Genomic DNA, 18888 nt, shown 5'->3' with positions numbered 1-18888 from the left:
CCAACGGTGTCTGTGGTATTCAGACGAAGATTACGTGAAGCAAGCCGAGGAGGTGGGGGGGGGGGGAGAAGACTCCTAAGCCACACCCATCGGACCGGACCGCGGCAATTTGCATGCACCCACAACAAGATAAAAAAGATGGATTTTTGGTTCTTACTGTAAAATCTCTTTCTTGGAGCCTTCATTGGGGGACACAGAATACCATGGGTGTATGCTGCTGCTAGGAGGCTGACACTATGCAAAAACAAGAAAATTAGCTCCTCCCCGGCAGTATACACCCACCGACAGGCACCAAGCACCCCAGTTGGTGAAAAAGCAGTAGGAGAAGCAACGAGAAAAGACTCGAACCATATGTACCAACCCAACAAGGGACTCTAAGACCCAACACGGTACAACTGAAACCAGGAGGGTGCTGTGTCCCCCAATGAAGGCTCCAAGAAAGATTTTACGGTAAGAACCAAAAATCCATCTTTCTTTATCGCCTTATTGGGGGACACAGAATACCATGGGACGTCCCAAAGCAGTCCCAAGGGTGGGAACAGCAATAAGGAACGAAAGTAACTGAAAGGCTTAGGTCGGCCGGTGAGCCACCGCCGCCTGCAGAACCTTCCTACCAACCACAGCATCAGACGAGGCCTGGGTATGAACCCTGTAGAACCTCGTGAAGGTGTGCAAAGATGACCAGGTTGCAGCCTTGCAAATTTACATGGCCGAGGCCTGGTGACGAGCAGCCCACGAAGCCGCCACAGCCCGGGTGGAATGAGCTCTTACTCCCGGAGGGGGCCGCTTTTCCTGAAGACGATACGCTTCTAGAATGGTGGAACGAATCCAGCGAGCGATCGTGGATTTGGAAGCCGGAAGGCCCTTCTGGCGACCTTCAGAGATGACCAGCAAGGAATCGGACAGACGAAAGGAAGAGGTCCTGGCAAGATAGACACGCAGGGCTCTAACTACGTCCAGTTTGTGGAGAGACTTCTCAAGAGGATGAGATGGAGCCGGACAAAAGGAAGGAAGGACGATATCCTTATTGATATGGAAAGCGGAAACCACCTTCGGAAGAAAGGAAAGAACGGGCCTGAGAACGGCTTTGTCCTGATGGAGAATCAGGTAAGGGGAACGACATGACAAGGCCGCCAATTCAGAAACTCTTCTGATGGATGAAATGGCGATCAAAAAGGTGACCTTCCAAGAGAGAAGGGACAAAGGAATGTCCTGGAGAGGCTCGAACGGCGCCTTCTGGAGCGCGCTAAGGACGAGGTTGAGATCCCACGGGTCTATTGGCGAATGATGAGGAGGAGCCACGTGGGAAACCCCTTGTAGAAAGGTCTTGACCTGTGGTAGAGAAGCTAGCTCTCTTTGGAAGAGGATAGAGAGAGCGGAAACCTGGCCCTTGAGTGTACTGAGGGACAGACCCGCGTCTAACCCAGCCTGAAGAAACCCCAGGATAGAAAAGGACATTGGGAAGACTCTGTTATCACACCAACGGAAAAAAGCCTTCCAGTACCTATAGTAAATGCGGGAAGAGGCTGGTTTCCTGGCTCTGATCATAGTTTGAATAACCTGACTGGACAGACCTGATTCCTTCAGAATTGCGGTCTCAACGGCCATGCCGTCAAACTCAGAGACTGAGAATTCTCGTGGTAAAGAGGGCCTTGCGAGAGAAGATCTGGACGGTCCGGAAGCCTCCAGGGAACGTCCGCGAGCATGTTGACCAGTTCCGCGTACCAAGGCCGTCTTGGCCAATCTGGAGCGACTAGAATCACTGGTACGCCTTCCGATTTTATCTTTTTGACCACCCGAGGGATCAATGCCAGAGGCGGAAACAGATACGGAAGTTGAAACTGGGACCACGGAGTCACCAGTGCGTCGCATGCGACGGCTAGAGGGTCCCTGGACCTGGCTATGAACTGCGGCACCTTGTGGTTCATCCTAGATGCCATGAGATAGACATCCGGGGTGCCCCAACGGTCGCATATCTGAGAGAAAACCGCGGGGTGCAGGGACCATTCGCCGGACGCTAGGCCCTGGCGACTCAGAAAGTCGGCTGCCCAATTTTCCACCCCTGGAATATGGACGGCGGAGATTGTCGGAACGTAACGTTCTGCCCAGCGTATTATCTTGGCCACTTCTGACATTACTTGTTTGCTGCGCGTGCCCCCCTGATGGTTGATGTACGCCACGGCCGTGGCGTTGTCCGACTGAATCCGGACCGGCTTGCCGGAGAGGAGGGGTTGCCAATGAAGAAGGGCCAGGAAAATAGCCCTGATCTCCAAAAGATTGATTGGGAGGAGAGATTCCTGTGGCTTCCAGCGGCCTTGGGCCGCTTTCTGATGGAACACAGCTCCCCATCCTAGAAGGCTCGCATCTGTGGTGATGATTTGCCACTGAGGCGGAAGGAATGACCTCCCTTGGAGAACTGACGCTGGCCGTAGCCACCAAGTGAGAGACTGCCTCACTCTGAGAGGAAGCCGAATAGGACGGTCCAAGGACATCGTGGTCTTGTCCCAGGCTGAAAGCAGAGACAGCTGGAGGGGGCGAAGATGAAACTGTGCAAAGGGCACTGCTTCCATGGAGGCCACCATCTTCCCTAGGACCTTCATGCAGAACCGAATGGGAATGGGAGCAAGCCTCTTGAGAGTTCTGATGCCCTTGGACAGAGATGTAAATTTTTCCTTTGGAAGAAAAACACGGGCTAGCTCCGTGTCGAATTCCATACCAAGAAAGGTCAGACGCTGGGTGGGGATCAGAATGGACTTCTCCTTGTTGACCAGCCAACCTAGGCGGCTGAGAGTGTCCAGGGTTATCTGAAGGCTCCGGAGACAGTCCTGGCGAGACGAACCCTTGATCAAAAGATCGTCCAGATAAGGGATGATGAGGATCCCTCTGGAGCGAAGGATGGCCATGACGGTCGCCATCACCTTCGTGAAAACCCGGGGCGCTGAAGCCAGGCCGAAAGGAAGAGCTGTGAACTGAAAGTGGCGTCCCTGAAACGCAAATCGAAGATACTTCTGGTGTTGCACACAAATTGGAATGTGCAGATAGGCATCCCGAATGTCCACCGAGCAGAGAAATTCCCCGGGCTCCATGGAAGCAATCACCGACCGAAGAGACTCCATTTTGAAATGAAGAATCTTCACGTGGCGATTGAGCAATTTTAGGTCCAGAATAGGACGAAGAGAGCCGTCTTTCTTCGGGACCACAAAGAGATTGGAGTAGAACCCGGAAAACCGTTCGTTTGAGGGAACGGGAACAATGACTCCGGCGGAAAGAAGGGAGGAAATGGCCTGCAGAAAACCCGGAATCTGGGTCCGCTGTCGCGGAGGCCGAGACCGGAAAAACCGTCTGTTCGGGAGTGAAGCAAATTCGATTTTGTAACCGGACGCGACGAGTTCTCTGACCCAAGCGTCGTCGACAACGGACAGCCAAGCATCCGCGAAAAAGGAAAGTCTGCCTCCCACCCTGGAAGAAATTCCAGGTGGGGGTGACCCGTCACTTAGAAGAAAATCTGCCGGAATTGGCTCCTGCAGATCTGGAATATTGACCTCTAGATCTCCAGCGAGGAGCAGGTTTGTAGGAAGGTTTCCTCTGATCCCGCTCCCTGGTGGCAGGCGGCCGATCCTGTTGAGTGGCTCTCTCCGTGGCAGAGAAGGGACGAAAGGGCCTGAACGGTCGAAACCCCCTTCTGTTGAAAGGACGTTTTGGTCGAGACTGGGGAAGCGAAGTACTTTTACCTCCAGTGGCATCGGCAATTATCTGATCCAGCTTTGCTCCAAAGAGCCTAGAGCCATGGAATGGCAGATTGGTAAGCGACTTTTTCGAAGTAGTGTCCGCATTCCATGACTTTAGCCAAAGGACTTGGCGTACAGCTACTATGTTGCTGTTAGCCCTTGCTACGCAGCCGGCCGCGTCCAAGGAGGCGGCCAAAAGGTATTTTCCCGCCTGGTTAATCTGATCTGCAAGATCTGCCAACTCGTCTTGAGGAGCTGACGCTAAGATGCCTCTGCGAAGAATTTTTGCCCAAGCGGAAATGACCTTCGCCACCCAGGCGGCTGCAAAAATAGGGCAGAGAGAGGCGCCAGATGCCTCAAAGATTGAATCTCTGGCTAAGTCTGCCTGTCAGTAGGATCTTTGAGCGATGCCCCGTCTGGCAGAGAGAGCACCGTTTTTGAGGCTATCCGGGAAACTGGAGGATCTACCTCGGGAGCCTTGGACCACTTTGAGAGCAGTTCTGCGTCAAAGGGGTACAGAAAGTCCAAGTACTTGCGGCCTGAGAAACGTTGCTCAGGGCGCTCCCAGTGTTGGATAAGGTAGTGTCGAAATCGTCGTGATTGGGAAAGGTTCGAGACGGAGGTCTGGCTCGTCTAAGGAGAACAGAGCTTTCCTGAGTTGGAGCCTCATCCTGTTTAAGTTTTAGTGTTTGGAAGATAGCTGCAATAAGACTATCAACCATGTCCCGCGTTTTAGAAACGCTGTTCCCCTCTGAGCTAGCTTCCGAATGAGAATCCTCGCCTGATTGAAGATTGTCATCCGAGGAAGGAGAAGGAGGCCTGGGCGCAGAAGGGCCCTGCGAGCCCGAAGACGAAGTGGACAGAGCCCGCTTCCTAGAAGTCCTGCCCTGTCTGTCTCTCTGAAGGTCGCGGTCAGGTGCGGACGACTCACCCCGAGAGGTGGTCGGAGCAGAGGTGGCTGAGGATAGCTGAGGTAATCGTTCTAAGACCTGGACCAGCGACTGTGATACTTTTGTCAAGTCAGAAACAGACTGACATTGTAACGGCCCACTCCGGGGGGAGAGAGGAGGGAAGAGCGCCCTCCGCCCGGGACTCTGTGCGTTCCTGAGATGCTGACATATTTGAAGGACTGCAGGGGGGGCAGAATGGGGACGACTGACCCAATGCCCACTTCTTTTTACAGCGCGCACAGGCGTAATAGGTAGCGGTGGGCCTGAAGCAGAGATCCCCTGAATGGTTGGGCATAAGTAAACTGCACTGATTGGCTGCAGATATTAGGGAATAACTGCCGAGGGGAGCTAATCCCTGTCCCAGAGCCGAGCCTACCGAGATTCTGTGAGCAGCAGAAGAAAAACGCCGAGGTGTCCCCCAAGCAGCGCAGGAAAGAGTGGTTCAGGCATCAGGAAACGCTGTGCTGGGAGATGGGGCGGAGCTTAGCGGCCGCGTCGTGATTGGTTAATAGCGCCTGGGGAGGGCATGTCAGAAGAGGGGGCTGGCATCCAAGAGAGAAAGAAGCCCTGTGATGGGCTAGAAAGGGCGTGCTGAAAAGAGCACGCTCAGGAAGGGAGGAGGGAGAGCAGAGGAATTCCCCGTGCTGAGGGGAAAGTGAAAGTGCCTCCCACAGTGACGGCGCCGCAGCCCCATGCCCGACATACCGCGCTAAGGATGATCTGACAGGGTCCTGACGCTGCGGTGAGTGAGGGGATCCCCGTAGACTCCCTGGCTAGAGCAGGGAAAGTGAAGGAAGGCAAGCACTGAGCGCGCGACAGGCAGAAAAGGGCGGGAGATTTAAACTTGTGGAACTGCAAAACCAGGTCCCTTCTTCTCCCATGTCACTGGAGCTTATGCGGGGCTGGAGGGAACGTACAGGCACTTACCTGACGTCCCAGAAGAGGATGACCACAGGGGCCCACGGGGAAACGGCAGGCCGCTGGGAGGGGAAGGAGTCCTCTGTACCCGCATCCTGCAGAAGACGGCTTGAAACACCTGCGATCGCCGTCTTCCTCTCAGCCCTGTCCCGAGAAAGGCGTGAGGAGGGGGAATCGGCAAGGACCAGCCACCTGTCCGTAACCCTTATCACCAGAAGGTGATAAGGAAAAAGTCCTGCCTGCGGTACTGAGAGTTGCGATGTGGGTGACACCACACTGCTCGCTCAGCCGCATGATATAGGAAATCAGGGTGATAACTATACCCTGTTTCCCGATGGAAAAGAACCTAAAAGAGAAAAAAGAGGGAAAAATTAAAAAGTTCAAACTAAACCTGAAAGGAAAATTGGATTAAAACTGCGGATCTGGGGAGATCCCGGTCCGCCTCCTACAGACACTAAGCACAAACTGAGGTGCTTGGTGCCTGTCGGTGGGTGTATACTGCCGGGGAGGAGCTAATTTCATTGTTTTTGCATAGTGTCAGCCTCCTAGCAGCAGCAGCATACACCCATGGTATTCTGTGTCCCCCAATAAGGCGATAAAGAAAGGTATTTATGCCTCAAAGGTGCGGGGTCGGGGGGAGTCAAAGCCCCGACTAGAATCCTTATGGGACGCACAATTTAGTGATATCTTTACATGATATCACTAAATATGGGTGACAGATTCCCTTTAATCATTGGCTTAGTAATGAGGGTGTCGGGTTGACACCATTTCATTACTAAGGCCTCATACTCACTGGCGATAAAATTGGATGATTGCAATCCGATTTTTAATCGGATTGCACTCTGACCCATGTTAGTGAATGGGTGACATCTCACTTGCGATTTTTTTCTCAGCCAAAATCGGTCTGAGAAGAGGGGAAGAAGGGGAGAAAAAAAAAAAAAAAAAAAAAAAAAAAGAAAAAAAAAAAATCGCAGCATGCTGCGATTTGCAGCGATTTTGGCCAATAGAAGTCAATGGGGGCGATTAAAAAAACGGACCATCTGTTTCCCATTAGTTTTAACGGATACATCACCATTCTGTGGTATAGAACACTGTAAATGGTCCTGTAAATGACTGTAGAAAAATATTGGCGGGGGGGGGGAAATTGCATAGAGAGCGCATGACACTCCACCCTTTTTTCCAGTCCAGAAATCGGACCTTTTTTTTTTAATCGCCGATGGGTATAAGGCCTAAGCCTAGGGCTTGGTGTCCATGACAGCTGCTGACACCAAGCCTTAATCCCATTATTCTGATGCTACTGCATCAGCATGAAAAAGGTGATGTTGAATAAAGAAATTACATTAAAAAAAAATTATTTTTAAATGTCTTCATTTAGATAAAAAAAAAAAAAAAAAAAAGCATTCATTGCTGCACAAAAATGCATTAAAAACAGCAAAACGTCACGTTTTTTTTTTCCTGCCAAGAGATGCAGAAATTTCTGCAAGCAAATCCTCAATGCACGCACATAGCCTAAGGGTCTGTGCACACGTTTTGGTTCTTTGCAATTTTCCTGAAGGGTTTCCTGATGTTTGTAAAATTAATGAGAATCCTGTAGTCTCATGCACACATTGCTTATTTTTACCTTGCAGATTTGGAGCATATATAAATTTGCAAGTTAATTCTTTCAGCTTATTTGCTGCAGTTTTAGCTGATACTAATGAGTGGGGGGGATGACTCTGCTCCAAATATGCACCAAGAACACATATTTTACGCTGTGCTTTTTCCTATTAACCCCTTCGCACCCGAGCCCGTTTTTGCCTTCGTGACCGGGCCAATTTTTTCAATTCTGACCAGTGTCACTTTATGAGGTCATAACTCTAGAACGCTTCAACGGATCCTACTGATTCTGACATTGTTTTCTCATGACATATTGTACTTCATGATGGTGGTAAAAATTTTTAGATATGATCTGCACTTATTTGTTAAAAAAATAAAAATTTGGCAAAAATTTAGAAAATTTTGCAATTTTCAAACTTTTAATTTTTATGCCCTTAAATCAGAGAGTGATATCGCACAAAATAGTTAATAAATAACATTTCCCACAAGTCTACTTAACATCTGCACAATTTTGGAAACATAATTTTTTTTTTAGGAAGTTATAAGGGTTAAAAGTTGACCAGCGATTTCTCATTTTTACAACAAAATTTGCAACACCACTTTTTTTAGGGACCACCTCACATTTGAAGTGAGTTTGGGGGGTCAATATGACAGAAAATACCCAAATTGACACCATTCTAAAAACTGCACCTCTCAATGTACTCAAAACCACATTCAAGAAGTTTATTAACCCTTCAGGTGCTTCACATGAATGAATGGAATATGGAAGGAAAAAATAAACATTTCACTTTTTTAACAAACATTTTACTTCAAAACCATTTTTTTTATTTTCACAAGTGTAAAAAGAGAAAATGAACCACTAAATTTTTTGTGCAATTTCTCCCGAATACGCCAATACCCCGTATGTGGGGCTAAACCACTGTTTGAGCACACGGCAGAGCTCAGAACGGAAGGAGTGCCGTTTGACTTTTTCAATGCAGAATTGGCTGGAATTGAGATCGGATGCCATGTCGCATTTGGAGAGCCCCTGATGTACCTAAACAGTGGAAACCCCCCACAAGTGACCCCATTTTGGAAATTAGACCCCCCCAGGGACTTATCTAGATGTGTGGTGAGCACTTTGAACCCCCAAGTGTTTCACTAAAGTTTATAATGTAGAGGCATGAAAATAAAAAAAAATCATTTTTTTTTTCCACAAAAATGATCTTTTAGCCCCCAATTTTTATTTTCACAAGGGTAACAGGAGAAATTGGACCCTAAGAGTTGTTGTCCAATTTGTCCTGAGTACGCTGGTACACCATATGTTGGAGAAAACTACTGTTTGGGCACACGGTGGGGCTCGGAAGGGAAGTAGTGACGTTCTGAAATGCAGACTTTGATGGAATGATCTGCGGGTGTCATGTCGCGTTTGCAGAGCCCCTGATGTACCTAAACAGTGGCAACCCCCCACAAGTGACCCCATTTTGGAAACTAGACCCCCCAAGGAACTTATATAGATGTGTGGTGAGCACTTTGAACCCCCAAGTGTTTCAGTAAAGTTTATAATGTAGAGGCGTGAAAATAAAAAAATCATTTTTTTTTCCACAAAAATGATCTTTTAGCCCCCAATTTTTATTTTCACAAGGGTAACAGGAGAAATTGGACCCTAAAAGTTGTTGTCCAATTTGTCCTGAGTACGCTGGTATGCCATATGTTGGAGAAAACTACTGTTTGGGCACACGGTGGGGCTCGGAAGGGAAGTAGTGACGTTCTGAAATGCAGACTTTGATGGAATGGTCTGTGGGCGTCATATTGCATTTACAGAGCCCCTGATGTACCTAAACAGTGGAAACCCCCAATTCTAATTCCAACCCTAACCCTAACACACCCCTAACCCTAATCTCAGCCCTAACCATAACCCTAACCACAAACCTAACACCAACACACCCATAACCTTAATCCCAGCCCTAGCCCTAACCCTAGCCCTAGCCCTAACCCTAGCCCTAACCCTAAAGGCCCCGTCTCACTAAGCAATCTCGGTAGCGAGATCGCTGCTGAGTCACAACTTTTGTGACGTAACAGCGATCTCACCAGCGAGATCGCTATGTGTGACAGCGATCAGCGAGCGGCCCCCCTGCCGGTATCGCTGAAAGAAATCTCTGGACATTTCTTTGGTCGCTGGTCTCCCGCTGGCCAGCACGCATCGCTGTGTGTGACAGGCAGGAGACCAGCGATCAGGTGTAAAAAATAATAAAAAAAATAAAAAAATATAGTTATTCTCACCTTCCAATGTCCCGTTCAGCCATCCTGCCTCTCTCCACGCTCCGGTCCCAGTGATCCTTTGCACGAATGACCGCGAGACTTTGTTATCCCGCGAGACTGTGACATCTCGCGGTCATTCGTGCAAAGGATCACTGGGACCGGAGCGTGGAGAGAGGCAGGATGGCTGAACGGGACGTCGGAAGGTGAGAATAACTATATTTTTTATTTTGATTCTATTTTTTACAGGATGGCCAGCGATGCCGGGCGCTCGGCATCGCTGTGCTGATCGCTGGTGAAGCTGTCTGTGTGACAGCTCACCAGCGATCACATAGCGACTTACTAGCGATCCTGACACCTTGATATCGGTGTCGGGATCGCTGGTAAGTCGCTTAGTGTGACGGGGCCTTAACCCTAGCCCCTGCATTTTTTTTTTTTTAATTTTTTTTAACTTTTTTTTTATTTTTGTCACAAGATCGCTGCACTGCGATCTGACTCATAGTAACGCCACTTCACCTCTGATCATCTGTCAGTGTGAGATCAGAGGAGAAGCAGCGTTACTATGTGACAAGATCGCTGCCTGGCACATAATAACGCGACTTCTCCTCTGATCTCACAATGACAGATGATCAGAGGTGAAGCAGCGTTACTGTGTGACAAGATCGCTGCCTGGCACAGCTGTGCCAGGCAGCGATCTAGTCACACAATAACGCTGCTTCACCTCTGATCAGCTGTCAGTGAGATCAGAGGGAGAAGCCGCATTATAATGAGGGAGATCGCCGGGAAACAAGCAGCTTTCCCAGCGATCGCTCCCATTGGCTGCTGTGACACTGACGTCATCGGGACCTGAACCAATCAGGTCTCGATGACGTCGGGGGTCCCAGCATGCATTGCGCACCGGGATCCCCGCGTTGGAAGGTATGTGGGGGTCCCGGGGGGCACAAAACCGCCGACAGTAGATAAACGTCGGCGCTGCACAAAGCCCAGCAAGCGCCAACGTTTATCTACTGTGGGCGGTCGTGAAGAGGTTAAGAGATGCTGAAATTTCTGCACCAAATACTTAACGTGTGCACATACTCGTACACTTACCAGCTACCATCTTCATTTTTTAACAGCACCCGTTCCACCTTCTGCAGGTTGTGACCTGTCGGATCACTTCAGTGTTTGCTGGGTGAGCTGGAAGTCACAACTCAGCGTAAGTCTATGAGTGCCAGAAAGAGGATCTCGTAGACCTACACTGAGAGCTTGTGACTGTTACCTCTGACTTCCGGTCAGTCAGAAGCTGAAGTCACAAGATGGGGAGGTGGGACAGGAGCGGCATCGATAACCACCGAAGCCTTCGACTGGTGAATGCAATACTAGGGTCAGGGAATTTAGTGAGGCAATTTAAAAAAAAAAAAAAAAAAAAAAAAAAAAAAAAACACACCCTGGAGTAGTGGTTCAAATGAGGATCCATCAGCGAGCTCCATCTGATGGGAGAGTTTGGAACTCATCTGCCTCTTTTGGAGCTCCTCCAAGCTGATTTATGATCAGAGGCCACATTAAAGTTGAATGTACAGAGAAACGAAAAGACTCTTAAAATCTAGACAGTGGAAAAATTTTAAACAATTGCAAAAATTATTTTTAACCCCAAATACAACCCTTACCTCTGACGTGACATCTTCAGCCTCCATCACTGGATCAGTTTTTGCATAATCTACTTTGCCAAACGTGTCCTCGTTCGAAACGTCATTCGTGTGGACGGCTTTACTCTTCCTCTTCTGCTGCTTTTTCTGCGCCTTGGAGCTTTCCCCTTTTGTTTTGCGCTGTCTGAAGTGAGCAAGCTGCAAAGGAACGTAAAGGACAGGTAGAGCGAAAGGTAAGTGAGGAAAAGGCAACATGGCCACAAAACGGTCATGGCTTTCATATGAAGCGTAAATGGGTGTAAGAAAAAAAAAAAAAAACCCTGGGCACTGGCCTCAGTCTTCAGAATGACATTGCCCATCAGCATGTGTCATTCAAGGAGGACTACTGAGAAACGCCCAAAGAGTGAGCAGAAGCTACAAATCACATAAGGTAACCTGGAATGCATCACTACACATAAGGCATAAGAAGATTGCAATGGATTAGGGATTTAGGTGAACACCGGCCTCAATAATACACCAACATGGCTAGCAGAAATCAGACAAGAGCTTGGAAATAAAGCGGGGGGGGGGGGGGGGCTATAGAGAACATACAAAAAAAAAAAAAAAAAGTTATATAATATAATTCTCATTACAACAGAAAAATATAAAGTATAAAATATAATATAAAGACAGCGATGTATAAATGTTCCATGCAGTTTTTATTGCTTTAAAGAAAAAAAAATATTATAGCTCAACACCGGAAAAATATAAAAAAAAATAAATAAATAAAATCTTTATCAAAAATCCTTTACAAATAAAAGTGCTGGAAAAAATGGGCATCTCAGACAACAAAGCAATAAAGAGGGGTGGTGTGTGTAACAGATCAATCCATACGCGTTTCGAGATACATGGCTCTCGGACACTGGATATGGCCTCACTAAGCACTTTTCCCAAACGTCTAGAAGAGGGACACTTCGAGTCTAAAACAGATACTTTTATGTTATTATTGGTCTGAAAAAAGCGATTACAATTATTCAAGTAAGACAACTACCGTAAGTTTGTGCAAAATGCACCAAATGTACAGCTATGTGCACACTGCACTTTCACGGAGCGGCGGGGAGGTACACAAAGAATACACCTTTTCACTTTTCCTTTTGTGTCTGTGCAGTCCCTCTATCTTGGAAGATATTCCGGATGTAAACTTTAATGTTCCCCAAGGACCTGACGGTGCCCGAAAAAAAGGTTTGTTCTTCCAGCCCATCTGGTCAGTATGCACCTGCTTACCATTTCCCGTACTTTATATACAGAGAAATGCAATAGAATTTCATATACAAAGAGACAGAATGCACACCCAAAAAAAACAAAGACCATCTGCTGCACGGTAGACTTTGTTTGCAATGTCACTATGAGGAATAGATCGGAAAAGAAGAGCCATAGGCGTCCATACGATTGTTGGCTGCTGCCAAGGAAAGGACACACGGGCAAAAAATAAAAATGGGCACAGCATTTTTCCGTTTCGAAGACGGACAAATTTTTTTTGGGGGAAAATGGGGGTCCGTCTTATAATGCGGATATACCTTACCAGTACCATTGCTACAGGCCGCAGGCTAGGATGAGGGGGCGTCCGGCAGTGCTGCGGAGGCTCTGCCGAGATTTTGTGCAAGGCTAGAGCCCCCCGCAGTTCCATGGGTGGCGCATGAGAAGATGGAGATCTCAGCACCAAGATCTCGGGAGATGAGATTTCAGCGCTGAGAGCTCATCCAAGATCTTGGTGCCGAGATCTCCATCTGCGCATGTGCCGCCCCCCCGGTGGCCATTTACACAGAGTCAACCGCAGAGAAAACCATAGAACTGCGGGGGGCACTGGCCTATCTCAAAATCTCGGCAGAGCCCCCGCAGCACCGGACACCCCCAGTACCCCCTCATCCTAGCCTATGGCATCACCCCACTCCTGCCTCCTCCAGCAGTGACCCTGGAACCCTGCTTCACCGCAGCCACCACCCCCGGTAAGCAATAAGACGCATGGATTATAAGAAGCACCATCATTTTATTTAAAAAAAAAAAAAAAAATTCCTATTTTTCTCCTCAAAACTTGGGATGCGTCTTATAATCCGAAAAACACGGTATTTTATTACACTGCAATATCATGTCCACTCTGAAACTCAACCTCTCCAAAACTGAACTTCTTCTGCTCCCGCCGTCTACTAACTTCCCTAAATCGGACATTTCCCTCTCCGTGGGTGGTACCACAATAACACCCCGGCAGCAGGCGTGCTGTCTAGGCGTTATGTTTGACACCAATCTCTCCTTCACATCCCATATACAATCTCTTGCCGCTTACACCTGAAGAACATCTCTAGAATCCGCCCTTCTCTCACCATGGAAACAACAAAAACCCTCACTGTAGCATTGATCCCAGGGCTGTGGAGTCGGAGTCGGAGTCGTGGAGTCGGAGTCAGTGCTCATTTTGGTGGAGTCGGAATTGGAGTCGGTATAAAATGGACCGACTCCGAAAATATATAATAAATTGGGTACAGTAATTCAATGCAGGATGTGCTGAATATTTATTCATAGGAGTTTGGGAAAGTTATGAAATGTCCTATAAATGGCTGTTATATTCCTGATCTAAGGCTACATTCACACACAGCATTTTTCCTGCGTTTTTTGAGGATACGTTTTTCAGCTGCAAAAGTTGATCATCTTTTTAAAAAACTGCATCACCTGAAAGGTTTTTGAGCTCATAGATAATGTTCTCAATAGCAAAAGCAGATTAGAAAACTGCTCTATCTATCCATTTATCCATATCTGTCTATCCATATCGTATCTGTACCAAAAAGAATGAAAACCGGGTAGTACACCAATATATATTCTGTTCTATCTAAATATCTTGATTATTGGATCATAAAAATGATTAAATGTCTGAGGTTCACATTGTACTACAATAAATTTTTCACTTAAATATAAGCAATATGTGTGGGAGTCGGAGTCGGTGTAAGGGAAATTGAGGAGTCGGAGTCGCAGGTTTGGCTTACCGACTCCACAGCCCTGATTGATCCACTCCTGCTTGGATTACTGCAACGCTCTATTAATTGGCCTCCCCGTCACTCGACTATCCCCTCTCCAGTCCATACTTAATGCAGCAGTCAGGGTTGTCCATCTGGCTAATCGGTACTCGGACGTGTCCTCTCTTTGTCAGTCATTACACTGGCTGCCCATTCATTATAGGATCCAATTCAAAGTACTTGTTCTCACCCACAAAGCTCTCCACAGTGCAGCACCCCCCTACATCTCCTCCCTCATTTCTGTCTATCGGCCTAGCCGATCGCTGCGCTCTGCAAACGACTTTCGACTAACCTCTGCACTAATCCGTACTGCCGACTCCAAGACTTCTCCCGTGCTGCTCCTATCCTCTGGAATGCTCTACCCCAGGAAATTAGGACTAACCACAATTTGCATAGTTTTAGGCGCTCCCTTAAAACACATTTGTTCAGAGCGGCTTATCAAGTTCACTAATCAAAGTCATTCTATGTGTAAGTGTGCGTGTGTAGCTCATTCACTATATCCATCCTTCACTCCCTCAAGATGGCTGGACCTTCATTGTAAATACAAAGTACAGGTGTGCATTTACCATTGTGTATCTCCCCCACCTCATTGTAGATTGTAAGCTCTCACGAGCAGGGCCGTCTTATTTTGCTTTAGTTATTGTATTGTTAACGTTGTTACTTATGACTTGTGTTCTGAAACTGTTAAACTGTAAAGCGCTGCGGAATATGTTGGCGAAATATAAATAAATATTATAATAAAGACAACTCAATAAGGCTGTGTGCACACGCTGCGGAAAAGGTGCGGATTCATCCGCGCGGATTTTGTACAATCCGCAGGTGAAGCCGCAGGTCAAAAGACCTGCGGATTGCTCTGCGGTTTTGCCGCAGGAGAATCCGCAGAAAGAATTGACATGTCAATTCTTTCTGCGGATTGAAAACCGCAGATAATCCGCGCGGAAAATTCCGCACCGTCTGCACTGTGGTTTTTGATTCCCATAGGGAATCATTGTACTGTACACCGCAGCAGAAACTGCTGCGGGTACGCAGCGGCCAAAACCGCTGCGGAACCGCAGCGTGTGCACACAGCCTCACAGGCATTATCCTACTGCACAACGCACATTACACCTGCACGTCCCTTGGTTCATTAGGCTGTGTGCACACGCTGCGGATTTTGCTGTGGTTCCGCAGCGGATTTGGCCGCTGAGGACCCACAGCAGTTTCTGCTGAGGTGTACAGTACCATGATTCCCTATGGGAATCAAAAACCGCAGTGCAGACGGTGCGGAATTTTCCGCGCGGATTATCTGCGGTTTTCAATCCGCAGAAAGAATTGACATGTCAATTCTTTCTGCGGATTCTGCTGCGGTTTGCCATCTCCTCCTTTGAGGAGATGAAAAACCACAGGGCAAAACCGCAGAGCAATCCGCGGTTTCACCTGCGGATTTTACAAAATCCGCACCACAATCCGCAGCGTGTGCACACAGCCTTAGTGTTGTCCAACTCTTGGAGCGATGGCGGATCATCATGTGTTGCATCTGGAATATCTGCAACTAATTACTCCGAATGATTAAAATCCAAAGGTTTTAAAGGAATTTGTCACCCCCTGGAAGACTGAGCTTTTACTATGGGCATACAGGTAATAGAATGGTTTAACCAGTCTTACCTGTCTGCCTCATAGCTGTGGTCTAGATGCTGAGAAACGCGGTTATAATGTTTTACGTTAATGATTTCTTCCAGGTTCCGTGGCGTGCGGTGCATGAAGAAATCCTGCCTCCTCTCTTCCTTACATTACCACCTCCCCCCTCATGCACGTTACACTGACCTGTGCGGTGCAGTTGCGGCACCATAATCGTGTGCATGCGCCGTGCTCTTGCGTGGGTACCTTATCCGCCCTTCTAATGGCACTGTGTTCATCCTGCTTCTGGGGTCATCCGCTCCCTGGGCATGTGCACTGAACGTGGGTCTATGCCCCCAGGTTGTATTCACATGTGCGAAAGCTCCGCGGCGGCGAGCAAGAAGACAGTGCCGCGTAGTGTGTGCGCTCACAAACCATCATGTGGCCACTGACTCACAGCAGCTACAGAGCACGCACACATGTGAAAAGACACTGGGGACGTAGACCCCGATTCAGTGCGCATGCTCGGGGAGCCGATGGGAAGTTACACAACGCGTTGGATGTGAATAATTTTGAACAAGACCATGACTGACTGAAGCAGAAAAAAAAAAAAAAAGTGTCACCCCTTCGACTGAAACTAAAAAAAAGATATGATATAAAAAAAAGTGTTAAGGTCTCAGGGGTAAGGTTTCTCCTTGTGGAGAGTGACATACCAGCTCTGGCTTGTCAAGGTAAGGAGGCTTATTCACCGTGCAATGCTCCTCTGGGAAAATAATATGCAAAGTGCCTCTTCAGAGAGGAAGAGGACTTGAACTCTATAGCGCCACCTGTTGGTAGTAGCGATCCTACAAGTCACAATCAACCCTTTAACGAGTCTCGTAATAAGACTTAGGATAAAAGCCAAATCAGAATCTCAATTTGCAGACACGGTGTTTCGGGCTATTGGCCCTCGTCAGTGCAAAGTATGAGATCTGATTTGGCTAGGTGGGTAAATCAGATCTCATACTTTGCACTGACGAGGGCCAATAGCCCGAAACACCGTGTCTGCAAATTGAGATTCTGATTTGGCTTTTATCCTAAGTCTTATTACGAGACTCGTTAAAGGGTTGATTGTGACTTGTAGGATTGCTACTACGAACTGGTGGCGCTATAGAGTGCAAGTCCTCTTTCTCTCAAGAGGCAATTTGCGTAAAAAAAGTGTTCTCACACACATCTACTGGGAGCTTTTATTCGAGAAATCAATATTAGTGATTCACATTGCAGCACTAAACACACCGGGGATAGATGATTAATACACAAAAAGGACCTGACAGGTTCCCTGCAAGTTGGGGAAACTTCTATATATTACTATGACTATACAATCACAATGACCACAACTGTCTTCAGGTCAGTATCCTGCGCTGTAGACATGCGTCACTTATCTTAACGGTGCATTATGGCATTACTGTGGGAAAGCCATAAAAAAAAAAAAAAATTATGGCTGGAAAAAAAAAAAAACACCATCTCAATAATTTGACGTGAGTCCCCTATTGAAAACAATACAGTACCCAGACGCATCACGCCCAATTGGTGCCTGCCTGAGGACAGCTGATCGCGGGCGGCGAGAGGTGTCGCACCTCCACCAATCTTAGGGCTCAATCACACAACAGCATTCTCAATCCGAGGAAGAAAACAGACATCGTTAATGTTATTTGATCAATTTAAGAACAGTAATGTTCCAATCCCGATGTGGCGGGTCCCGGCTCGTGCCGTCCTGCCCGGGGACCGCTCACACCACCGGCTGATCAGGACTTTTGACTTTTAGAGCAAGAAAAACTCATTAAATACAAATTAAAGAAATATAAAAAAAAAGTCATAATTAATATATTCAGGTCACACACTCCCCCAAAAAAACTAGTATTGTAAAAATAAAAAGATACAATCATATTGCTCAAAAATAAAGATGGAAGAGAGAAAGCAAAGAAGGGTCCTGCGGTCTCCATCACCCAGGGGCCCAAATACACCTGGAGCTGCTCCTAGGCGCCTTCAGGGGAGAAACCCCAATACTGTCTGTGCCACTATCCCGAGACGGGTCGGGTCTTCAGAAATCGTACGATCTGATCGCACAATCACCGGCACATCCTACAGCGACGTCTCCACCACCGGACTTCACCGCAGAGAGAGGAGCAGCGGCAACAAAAGTTTGTGGAAAGCGCAAAGTGAAGCCCCTGAGGCTCCGCAGGCTGCACGGCCTCACAGCAGCCCAGAGGCGGCGGCCACGTCCCGGCACAGCCTCACCTTCTCCCGGCCAGCCTGCAGCTTCTGGCTCCGCCGCTCGTCCTCGGCCCCCTCCATACTCTGCACTAACTGTCACTTATAAGAAGAACCAACATGGCGCTACCCGCCCGCCTCATCCGCCAAAAAAGAATACACAGTCGTTACAAAGTTTTAGCCAATCAGCTCCCAGCGATCGGTTATGGCCACGCCTAACAAAACGAACTTGCACCACTAAGATCTAATTGGAGGGGAGTTCAGGGTTAACACCTCCCCCCCAGCAGGGGGCGTGCCCCTAGTTACTATGGTGATTGAATTCCTGAGGAACAAGCTTATGGATGTCTCTTCCGCATCTTTCTCGCGTGTGGACACGCCCCCATTACTAACAACCAATCAGAGGCGTGCATATGGCTAACCGGGAAATATAAGTTCCGTTGAGGGAAGCAGGCTGGGAGTTGTCGCCGGATCGATGTCGATCCTTTGCTGTGAGGCGGCCGCGCACGTGTGATTTCCGGCTGTGGCGTTTGCCATATCCATATTGGGGTTCCAGAGACTTTATTGTCTCTTTATATTTTGGGGAGATGAAATGGCAAAAAAATTAACCCCTTGACGATCTGCTGTATCTTTGTTTTATTTTTTCCTCCCCTTCCCAGAGCCATAACGGTTTTATTTTTCCATCAATATGGCCGCCATGGGGGGCCTGTTTTTTTTGTGGGGTACAATTAAATCTCAAGAGTCAAAATGTGTCAGAAAGCTTGGTCTGAGTAGCGAACCACTGGTCCCCCAACAGGGTAATTACCCAAAACACACAGCTAAGAACACCCAAGAATGGCTGAGAACCAAGTCAGGCTCTGCTCCTGTGAGCCTAGTTCTGAATCTTATTGTGGAAGGAGCCAAAGCCTGCTACCTGAGAATGGGCCGGGGCCCTGAGTAGACAGCGGGG

General features: G+C 47.9%; 1 protein-coding gene across 3 annotated transcripts in view; it reads right to left on the bottom strand.

Moving 5' to 3' along the window:
* PCNT (pericentrin) overlaps positions 1 to 18123 on the bottom strand; it is a 238201-nt gene extending 220078 nt beyond the window's left edge. For all 3 annotated transcript variants that reach the window (XM_073577532.1, XM_073577533.1, XM_073577534.1), the window contains exons 1-2: positions 17970 to 18123; positions 11077 to 11253 (exon numbers count right to left, since the gene is read on the bottom strand). In XM_073577532.1, coding sequence (XP_073433633.1) covers positions 11077 to 11253; positions 17970 to 18026 — 234 coding nt within the window. In that variant the 5' untranslated portion in view covers positions 18027 to 18123. The remainder of the gene's footprint in view (positions 1 to 11076; positions 11254 to 17969) is intronic.
* Positions 18124 to 18888: the final 765 nt, after the last annotated feature.

The sequence above is a fragment of the Dendrobates tinctorius genome, unplaced genomic scaffold (genome assembly GCF_039654945.1).
Source record: "Dendrobates tinctorius isolate UK_male_01 unplaced genomic scaffold, ASM3965494v1 ptg000056l, whole genome shotgun sequence".
Classification (NCBI taxonomy): Eukaryota; Metazoa; Chordata; class Amphibia; order Anura; family Dendrobatidae; genus Dendrobates; species Dendrobates tinctorius.
This window is presented reverse-complemented; position numbering and strand designations above follow the sequence as displayed.